General features: G+C 45.6%; 1 protein-coding gene across 1 annotated transcript in view; it reads left to right on the forward strand.

Moving 5' to 3' along the window:
- PXDC1 (PX domain containing 1) overlaps positions 1–10351 on the forward strand; it is an 83228-nt gene extending 72877 nt beyond the window's left edge. Inside the window, exons 4-5 of the mRNA XM_033934825.1 lie at positions 1652–1763; positions 8768–10351. Coding sequence (XP_033790716.1) covers positions 1652–1763; positions 8768–8810 — 155 coding nt within the window. The 3' untranslated portion in view covers positions 8811–10351. The remainder of the gene's footprint in view (positions 1–1651; positions 1764–8767) is intronic.
- Positions 10352–11267: the final 916 nt, after the last annotated feature.

Genomic DNA, 11267 nt, shown 5'->3' on the forward strand with positions numbered 1-11267 from the left:
TACATATGCCCTGAGATCAGTAGCTTACAATGTTGCTATTATTTGGGTTCTGCCAGGTACTTGTGATCTGGATTGGCCACAGTTGGAAATAGGATTCTGGGTTAGGTGGACCATTCATTAGTCTGACCCGGTATGGCTAGTCTTATGTTCAAAGAGCGCCTAAATATATTTTCACTGTCTACAAGTGTGAAAAAGTATTTGAATTCTAGTACTATTCCCCATGCCTCAAGGGAATAGCTTTGTTTGTCTGTGGGGAAACATTATGCCATTGGGATTTACATCAGTTCGAGAGAGACACATTAAAAAAAAAAAACAACACATGCATTTCAGCCAGGGCTTTACATGAGGGATTAAAAGGGTCACCTCTAAAATGAAACCCAATGAAAATTGTGGCAGTACTTAGATACGTAGGTTTGTAAAATGGGGCATATACACGTGAAAACAACACCACTTATACATGGAAGCTGTGAAAGTGCTGACATTCCCCTGTGGAAGCAGTTGGTTTGATGTCATTCATTTTATTAACATGTATATTAACATGTACAGATAAGAGTTGACGTAGGATGTAGGGATAGGAGTAGAGATAGGTTATAGAAATAGTCAAGGACCACTGCTTAGGCAATGGGCCTGATGGGCCGCCACGGGAGCAGACCGCTGGGCGAGAAGGACCTCTGGTCTGCCTCAGCGGAGGCAACTTCTTATGTTCTTATATTTCTAAAATAGCTGCTCCTATAGCAGGGCCTGTATGTTGGATGTGCAGGAACTGAGCGCATCCCAATCTGGACATCTCAATTCTGATCTTAACATCCTGTGTAAAAATGGGTCTTACTATCTGCTACAGTAACAAAGAAAGATTTCCTTAAACAAGCATTCCTATTTTTCCACAAGGTTAACAAAAAAGTATAAAGGGTGAAGATGTAGCATCTTAATGGTCAGAGCAGTGAGCTGACAGCCAGAGAAGCTTGTTGCAAGCCCCACTGTGGCTCCTTGTGATTTTGGGCAAGTCACTTAACCCCCTTCTTTCTTCAGGTACAAGCTTAGGGGTCCTTTTACTAATGTGTGCTAACAAAATAATATGTGTTAAGTTCCTTGCAGCCCAAAGGTATACAGTGGGCTGTGTGGTATTTAGCATGCCCTCACGCTGTTAGGGCACCTTATTAAAAGGACCCCTTAGATTGTGAAAGCTGTGAAGACAGGCAAATAACATAACAGGCTTTGAGCAACTCTTGAAAAAGGCATGAGCTAAATCCAAGGTGCTCACATAGGAAGTAATGGATGGCGCATGGCTCCAGTCTAAAACTGTATTCACTTCAAGCAGGAGTAAATATAGATGGATCTAAAGGTGTGTTTTTATTTGGAGAAATGAATGTAGACAGGCTTGTGGCAACGGCTCCTACTTTGTACACTAGAAACATCTTTTCTCACTGGTCACAAATGAGAGTTGACAGTTGTTTCTGTAATTCACCCACAAGATGGCAAAAAGAATTTGGGTGCCTGAAGATGTAAAGGATTTTTTGCCTGTGTGTTGCAGAGTCCTGTGAAAAAAAAACAGTACACAAAATGAGACATAGACCAGCTGTGAACTTTAATGTTTTCTGGGGAGGATTTATTCTGAGTGTATTTTCTTTAACTATCTTCTTTTCCTCACCAGAAATCATGCGTTCCAATGGATTTTGTCTAGCTAACACCGAAACAATAGTTATTGATCACAGTATACCAAATGGGAAAGATGAAGACCTGGATGTGGATTCAACGGAACACTTGTAAGTACTGTCTGCTTATATTGGGAAGCACCCAAGAGAGAGCTGAGAATTTCAATTCACATCTGTCTAGAAATAAATAAAATGCCAACTTATTTTTTTTCATTTTGGAAATTCTTTATTGATAATTCAGAAATTTATAGAGAACAAAAGCTACCCTTCCATACATACAAATATTGCCATGGAAAATTGCGCTCTCTACTATACCATATTCCCCGTCTCATATAAAACACCAAGCAAAGTTAGTCCTGCTCTGTTGTTTCTTCAGAACAGGGTTTAAAATTTTCCCCCTTAACATGACCATTTTTCAAAAAGGCAGGAGTACCGCTTTACAGTAAAAACCTGAGGAAATTTCATTGAAAGTCTGTGGTAAAAACTTCTCAGCTTCAGAAGATTTGAATAATTACAGATGTATAACCTCGCAAGATCACGAGGAATCTGCATCCCAAGATATCGAAGAGCTCCCTGCGATAGCTTAAATGGAAATACTTCTTTAAAGTAGTCAACCCCATTATTTCAGATTTTCCCATATTGATTTTAAACCCTGAAACTGCTCCATATGACTCAAATTTCTGGTTGATGATTGGTAGGGTTAATCAAGGAGATTGCACCTACAGTAACAAATCATCGGCAAAGAGGGCTATCTTATGCCTATCCTCCCCACCCCCAGGCCCCTCACATTAGGATTAGTTCTCATAGAGGCCGTAAGGGGCTCAATATAGGGCAAAAATAAGTAGGGACAAGGGACATTCTTGCCTCCCTCTCTCAGTCTTAAAGGGTTCCGTATACATCCCATTAACCTTAAGCCTTGCTTGTGGGGCCATATACATGGCCTTCAAACCTATCTCTAAAACCCATTTTAGTCAACAACCACCATAAGAAGGCCCAACACACCCTATCAAATGCCTTTTGGCATCAATAACTAGCAAGACTATGCGGATGCCTCCCAGACCAGGTATTATGTGAGCCTACTATTAGAGTTAGAAAAAGGCACAGAACATTTGTTTTTGTTACTGAACATTTTATAGAGTGCAGTACATCAGCCAGAAATAAAAAAATAAATGGAATTCTGTAATGTACTGGGAGCATTTTTAGGTTTTAGATTTAGTAACTCATCTTCCTAAACTCAAGCTTAGGGCAAATTCTAGTCGGATAATGTAGACATTTGCCTGCTAAAGGAGGCTTACAATTAGAATCCTATTTTCTGACCATTTTTCCTGTAATTACAGAACAGGAGAGAAACCTTTGTAAATCAGGCCCTAAGTTTGTACTGGAGGAAGGGAATAATGATATGATTTGCCCTGTGTAGTCCTTGGTGCCACTTCTCTGTGAGGAGGCATCAGGCCTGTACGTAGGCAGAGGCAACATAGGCAGTTGCTTGGGGCACCAAATACCTGGGCTAAACGAGCTCTATGGTCTCTCTATCCACCTATGGGCACTGGCTTAGTGAGGGTAGGAGGCATCCTCCCCCCCACTCCTTCCGCACCCCCTGCTCCTTCCCTGCCCCCCACACCACACTCACACTCTTCCTTCTCCCATTCCCTCTTTAAATATTTGCCAGCGCAAGCAGCTTCTCCAGCCTGTTGCTCAAGAAAGTGTTGGCTTTCCCTCTGACATCACTTCCTGGCCTAGTGACCAGGAAGTGATTTCAGAGGGAAGCTGGGCTGATGCAAGCAGCAGGCCGGAGAAGCTGCTCACACTGGTGAAGATTTAAAGAGGTAAGGGAGGAAGGAGGGCACAAGTGTGGCATGAGGTCACCCCCCCCCACACACACACACACACCACCACCACCACCCTTACAACGACACTGCCTATGGAGCCAATCCAGAAAGCTACCTTAGGCAAAAAAGTGTGGTTAGCAAGAGGTCCACATGTAAGTTACTGGCTGCACAATGTTGAAAGTGGTTCAATGCAGAAAATAACTGACAGCATATTTAAAATGAATAGTAATGAGGCTGTTAGTTACTCCTCCCCAATTCAGAGAATTGCTACAGTAGGACTTTAAGCAAGCACAACATGGGAACATGAATACTGGGTCTGAGAAGGCATAAAAGTGTCAGATCATTCTTCTGCAGCAGTTGGAGCTAATACACTCCCTCCCCTTGGGTCCCACAGACCCTAATTCCCCCCAAGATGACTCTCTCCCCCAAAATAGAAAAAAATAGCCCTAATGTCTAGTGGTATTCTAAAACCCTGCAATCCCCTAGGGCTCTCAAGACCCCTGATACTTCCTTCTCCATGAACTGACTTCCATGATCCTCCAATCCCTAACACTTCTCCCCCCCCCCAAACAAATAGCTCTGGTGTCAAGTGGACCCCCTCTGCCCCAGTCCTCACAAAATCTAGCCCTGTTATCTAGTGGCCTCCTCATGCCTCTCTCTACACCACCATCATCGAAAATGGCACCACCTGACCCTACATGATACATCTGTCTGTGATGCTTGGATCTGGGAAGGCCAATACACACAAAAAAAAGCATAATAAGGTCAAGCATGACATCAACTGCAAACAATGGGCCTGATATTTAGCTGGCTCAGCCACGTGTAAAATTAAGCCTTAGCACCAGCGCTTAACTTTGTTCACATATTCAGCAGTGCTGCCTAACTAGCAACACTGAAATAGTTTAACACAAAACTGATTTGCTTAGCAGCCAAATAATGCCAAATGGAGGGTTTTTCTATAAGAGGGTACCTATATTCAGGGGCCATGAACATTCCTATTCAATTTTTTAAAAATAGGTGCCTGCATTTCTTTATGTAATACTAGAATCAGTGGTTACATATGAACGAGCACTGTTCCCTCTGAGTGAGAGTCCTCCACCTACAGTCTGCTAGTGTGTGTGTGTGTGTGGGTGGGGGGGGAGTTGTTTTTTCACTATCACATTTTCAATAATGAGGGAGAGGCAAATTCATCCACAAAACAAAGTGGAAATAGCCACACAGTATCCAGATGGTACCAGGAGTCCACAATTAAAAAGACTAAGAAGTATTTTTATTAAATACCAAAAAGTGAGATAGAATATCACACATGTTGACTGGTGTACAATAGGACCCAACATGGTCTGTGTTTCAGCAACATCTGCCTTCTTCAGCAGCAGAGCAGCACTTCAGGGGTCCATATATCCATGTTAAACCTTCAAGGCATAAATCCCAAATAGACCCGCACAATAGCGCATCTAACCGTTGCAGCAAAACGGAGGTTTAGCACGGATATACGGACTCCTGAGGAAGGCAGATGGTTGTCGAAACACAGACCGTGTTGAGTCCTATTGTACACCATTCAAAAGTTATGATATGCTATCTCACCTTTTGGCATTTAATAAAAATACTCTGTAGTCTTTTTAATTGTGGACTTCTGGTACCATCTGGAAACTGTGTATCTGTTTCCACTTTTGTTTTGTGGCTCAATTTATTGTGTGGTTTTGCCACCTCTATGCTTTCTTCGCTTTTTTTGGGATAGTCAAATTCTATAGGATTCCAGGAAACCTGCTTGTCCATAGAGAATGAAAACACACCGCCCCCTACTGGTAGCAGTGCAGTTGGAGGACACTCACTCAGCCTAGAGGGAACAGTGGCGAGCACCCAGGCCAATCTCAGTAGAACGAGATTTGGGAGTAATCATCAGTGCAGACATGAAGGCTGCCAAACAGGTGGAGAAGGCCACATCCAAGGCAAGGCAAATGATGGGATGTATCAATAGAAGTTTTGTCAGTCGGAAACCAGAAGTCATAATGCCGCTGTACAGAACCATGGTGAGACCTCATCTGGAATACTGTGTGCAATTCTGGAGGCCACATTACCGTAAAGTCGTGCTTAGAGTCGAGTCGGTTCAGCGGATGGCCACTAGGATGATCTTGGGGTTCAAGGGTCTCTCGTACGAAGAGAGACTGAGCAGACTGCGGCTCTACACTCTAGAGAAATGCAGGGAGAGGGGGGACATGATTGAGACATTTAAATTCATCACAGGACGTGTCGAGGTGGAAGATGACATCCTCTTCCCCAAAGGACCCTCGACCACAAAAGGGCATCCGCTTAAACTTAGAGGGGGGAAATTTAGTAGTGACACCAGGAAGTATTTTTTCAGGAAAGGGTGGTAGACCACTGGAATAAGCTTCCGGTGCAGGTGGTCGAGGCCACCAGCGTGCTTGACTTTAAGAGAAAATGGGACACTTACGTGGGATCCCTACGTAGGACGAGTCACTAGCATCTAGACTTATTGGGGTGGGTCAGTAGAATGGGCAGACTTGATGGGCTATAGCCCTTTTCTGCCGTCATCTTTCTATGTTTCTATGTTTCAGATCGTTCCTGAGCCCTGGTCTCGCACATGAAGAATGCATTATGCTAATTACTAGGCATTTGGGACAGCCCCTTGTTCTACTGCTGAACTGAAATCATAGCTTTTATCCCACATGCCAAAGTAATTGGTGCTTACATTCTAACGGAGTAGCCTCCATTTAGGTGCTCCAGATAATGTACCCTGCTTTCTAATATTTTAAAATACCTTCTCTTTTAATCTTCTATGGAAATTAGTGCATTTTTTGCACTGGCTTTCAAGCCGATCATAGCAGCATGCTACTTACATTAACCAGTATTTAAAAACACGTAACTGTTTAGAGATTGTTTTTGTCCAGGTATAAAATTAAATAAAAATAATTATTAAAAAAAACCCCCAAAACACGTAACTGTTGGAGATGAGTTTTCGAGGACCACACAGTGAGGCAGCAAGTTGTCAGAGTGAGATGGGGATCCATGTTTCAGTTAGTCATTTTCAGAGGAAGAAAGTGGATTGCATGTATAAAGAAACTGTGTCCTCCCCTCCCCTCCCCCACCCCACACCCCACACAGCAGGACACATTTTGCTAAGCCCAGATGTAGCTAATTCCACTGTGAACTTCTCTGTTAAATATCTTTCCATTCTATTGTTGTATTTTTCATCTAACTCCTTCAGGTGTCAGCTGATTATATGACTAAGTATTTTCTGCAGCTGTTGCACAGTGGGGGATTATATTGCAAACCATATTTTATTTGACTCAGGCCCCGATGCTCTAAGCTTACAATGCCTTTAACAGTCAACGCTAAACAAGATCCAACCAGTTCAGCATCAAAGTATTTCAGCTACCGATACACAAATTGGCTAAATGCAGTTTTTTCTGTGCTCTGCTGCAGTTTCCGATAAACATTTTAAAATGTATTAAAATGAACACTCCAGGTGATGCCCAGATATTGCCTGATGATACAAAAAATGAAGCACTGGTCTTTAATGTTTCAAATTTATCAGCAGTTCTGGAGGTGCCAGTAGCGTTGATATGTGCCTAAGGCCCCGCCCACAGGAGGGGCCTACGACTCCAGGGCCTATTCTGGTTGGCCCAGGCGCCTTAGGCCCCACCTGTGGGCGGGGTTTCAGTCGCCTGGGCCAATCTGGCCCCGTTCTGGAGCCGGCTGGCCGGACGGGCGGGCTTGGCACCCGTCCGGCCAACATATAACAGGTATGGGGGGTGGGATTGGGGGTAGGGGGGGTCGGTGGGTCGGCGGGGGGATGCGAGTCGGCGGGGGGGGCGATCGGGGGTTCGGGGGGGGCGGTCGTTGGGGGGGGGTTGTGTCGAGGGCAGGAGGGCCTGGGATCCCTCCTGTCCGATCTTATAGAGGGTGGGGGGGCGAGAGGCCAGGAGAACTTGGGCTCCCTCCTGGCCGGATCGAACTAGGGGGGGGTTGGGGATCGCGGGGCAGGAGGGCTTGGGTTCCCTCCTGCCCTGAACGTAATCGGGGGGTTGGGGATCGTGGGGCAAGAGGGCTTGGGCTCCCTCTTGCCCTTATCTTCATTGGGGTTCGGGGGTGCTGCGGGACAAGAGGGCCTTGGACTCCCTCTTGCCCTGATGTCGTGGGGGGGGGTAGGATTCTGTAACCGGTGTTGTTTTTGACAGACACCGGTTACAGAATCCAGCTTTTAGGCGAAGGACTGGCTCCTCCTTCGCCTAAAAGCCCTTGTGTTTGGACGTTTGGGGTTAGGCGTTTTTTTGGTTCATTATGGGTATAAGTATAGACATAGTGGTGGTCTGGGCATTTTAAACAGCTGAAATGTAGCAGGGCAGGCCCATTATAAAAAAAAAAAACCACCCTTTTGGACGTTTTTTTATGATTATGGACATTTTCCCTGCTTCTACTTTCAACGTTTAAGGCCTTAGGCCAAAAAGGGACTTAGACGTTTTTTTTTTTATTATGCCCCTCACTGCCTCCACATACATATTAATTGTGGATAACCTGGCATGCCCGAACCTCAGTGACTGGAATTGAATAGCCTTGCTCTAAGGTTAAAGCTCCTCTCCCTCACCCCACAGACATGCCCTTCCTTCTACATAAATTTTTACTTTGGAGTATGCAGACTGTAAAGAAAAATCATCACAGTCTGTAATTCTTCCATAGATTTTATAGTTTTCCCTTCCTTGAAAACAGATCTGTTATAAATAATATATGTTCTCAGCTTCTATGGCAAGGGAGCACAAGTTCAGCCCTCAAGGGCTGCAAACAGGTCAGGTTTTTAGGCTATCCCTCATGAATATGCATGAGAGAGATCAGCATGCAATAACTACCTCCACTGTGTAGAAATCTATCTCATGCATATTCATGAGGGATAGCTGGAAACCCAGATCTGTTCTTGGCTGTTCAGGGCTGAACTTGTGCACCCCTGTCCTAAGGAGGCCTGTAAATTCCCACCACCTAAGCAGACTGGCTGTGCAAATGATAGTGTGCTGAAACCTCTTCTGGCTTGGTTTGGGATCTCTTTCAGTTTTTATCAGTTTTGAAATACTGTTTTGGGTAGATAAATGTGCAGGAAAGCCTGTTGCTCTGGGATAAACACCCTACCCTATATAAGTTTATAATCTTTTAAATTGTTGCTCCAAATTATGCAGTGGCAAAATGTTATCTTCACGTACCAGCATACAAGACCTCAGGGCAGTCAGGAAATGTTAATACTTTGTTTACATTTTTGTTTTTGCATTTTATTTTCAGGTTTCAGAATGGTACTGAGTTTTCTCCTGCGCCAAAACAATGATGACCCTGCAGCATATGTCACATAACCTCTCCTACTACCACCTGGTACCCTTTGAAACAGATATTTTAGAATGAGGAGGGCCAAGCTCTGGGGGTCAGCTTCCTTGCAGAATTCTGCCTTTGCACATAGCACAGGACACCTAAATCAGCTAATTCCTCTGCAGTAACCTCATACAGTATTACACTTTGCTGCCTGGATGCTACAGAAGTAGGGTTTATGTACCAGCACACCTCGTGTTTATTTCTGAATATGTCGGCAGGTGAACTCCAGCGTCCTTTGTACTGTTCCATACCTATATGGATCCACACAAACTCTATCTTTACTGAAAGGGCTGAATTTCCCCACCATTTTATCAAGAGCATTGAAGAAAATAAATTTATGATCGGGACGACTCCTCCAGGCTGCAAGTTGATGACACCAATGCCTTCATATCAACAAAGACATTTCTGCGTTATTGAACTGACATGCAGTATCACTGGTGCCTTCAGCTCAGTAGTTTGAAAACCACTGACTATATACATGTAACTGCATTGCCATCTGGATCAGGGTGCTGTGATTATTTATTTGTAACAGTTTGAATTTTGATCTGACAGAAAAGACACTTTGGAATATTCCCCATTAATTATTTCACTTGAACATCCCAGGGACTCTGAAATTATTACAAAAGTCTGAAAATATGTAAGGGAGGCAACTTCACCAAATAACATGGGGCTAGATTCACTAAGGTCACGGATTGGATCCAATCCGTGAGGGATCCGATCCATGTCCGGGGGGCTGATTCACAAATCGCCCTCATGCAAATGAGGGCAATCGGAATCACGCCCCCCAACCGACCGCTGGGATCACTCTATAGTGATCCCGATGTATGTGCAGACCATCTGTAGGTGGCCTGCGCATACATTTAAGAGCCACAAATTTTTTAAACTTTTTTACTAGCCCAGCACCTTGGGGTGCCCTTATGTTGTATTTGAAGTTGTTTGCATCAATAAAAATTGTTTGAACCTAACCCGCTTTAAACCCGCGGGTTAAAACCATGGGCTCGCACTGCGAGGGGAAATCCAGGGCATGGAGCAGGAGAGCAGATTCGGAGCAGAGAGTCAGGGCAAGGAGCAGAAGAGCAGATTTGGGGAGTCGGGGCAAAGAGCAGAAGAGCAGATTCGGGGCAGAGAGTTGGGGCAAGGAGCAGGAGAGCAGATTCGGGGCAGAGAGTCAGGGCAAGGAGCAGGAGAGCAGATTTTGGGGAGTCGGGGCAAAGAGCAGGAGAGCAGATTTGGAGCAGAGAGTCAGGGCAAGGAGCAGGAGAGCAGATTTGGGGAGTCGGGGCAAAGAGCAGGAGAGCAGATTCAGGGCAGAGAGTCTGGGCAAGTAGCATGAGACCAGGTTCGGGGCAGAGCAGAGTGGCAGGAGAAAATCATGGCAGAGAGTCGGGGCAAAGAGAGCAGAAGAGTCGGGGGCAGAGAGCAGGAAAGACAGCAGGCAGAGCAGGAGATGGCAGTTGGAAAGCTGTGAACAACTGGTCCCCAGCAGTCGCTTGTTTGTGATTGGCCAGCCCAGTCGGTGTTGTAGGGTTTTTGTTTATGAATCACTGCCTGCCATCATTTCAATGCCGTTCTCCCTCATTTGCATGCGCAGATCGGAGGATGATTGAAACAGAGGTTAGTGAATCGGGTCATAGGGAAATCGGGTCGTAAAGGGGTCGCAAACCGATCGGTACACAATCGGTTTGCTTAGTGAATCTAGCCCATGATTCTTTCCCCCCACCCCCACCCCCGTTTCCTGTACACTTGACTATGATTTTCTTCTACAGTCGTTCTCTGGAATCGGCATGTGGCACTGCAGTGAATTTGCCTCAAAAGAGAGCTTGGAAACTGAGGCTAGGGGTGGTCCTGGCTAGAACTCAGCAAAAAGAGCTGCCATCCATGCAAACAAAAAATCCATTCCAGGTGGAGCGTGTTGGCTGCTGTGCCTTCATGCAGGCATGCCGAGTCTTTCTACTACCAAGCCATGCAGTAGATAGAAACTTGCCTTTTCCATGTTCATGGAGCCCTTAGTTGCAGTGGCATAGTAAAGGATGGGGAGAGGTGGGGGAGACATTCTGGCTGGGTGCCATATTGGGGGGCGCCAGCACTCCTCCTCCTCTCCACCCCGCCTCTTCTCACTCATCCCATCGCCAGGCACACACCCCCCCTTCCCTTCCTCCATGCCTCCAGTTGTTCACTGTCGCAAGCAACAACTTTAACGTGCTCCTCACGACCACGTCGTCACTTCCGAATGCCGCGCATAGGAAATGACGTCAGCGGGAGAGACGACGGGGTCACGAGGAGCCCATTGAAGTACCTGTTGCTCGCGGCGGTGAACAAGGGAAGGGACAGAGGCCGTGTGTACAGCAGGGGAGATCAGGGAAGGAGCAGGAGGGTGGGGGAGGGGCGCCACCGCCCCAGGTGCCCCTCACTGCGC

Source organism: Geotrypetes seraphini, chromosome 2, assembly GCF_902459505.1.
Source record: "Geotrypetes seraphini chromosome 2, aGeoSer1.1, whole genome shotgun sequence".
NCBI lineage: Eukaryota > Metazoa > Chordata > Amphibia > Gymnophiona > Dermophiidae > Geotrypetes > Geotrypetes seraphini.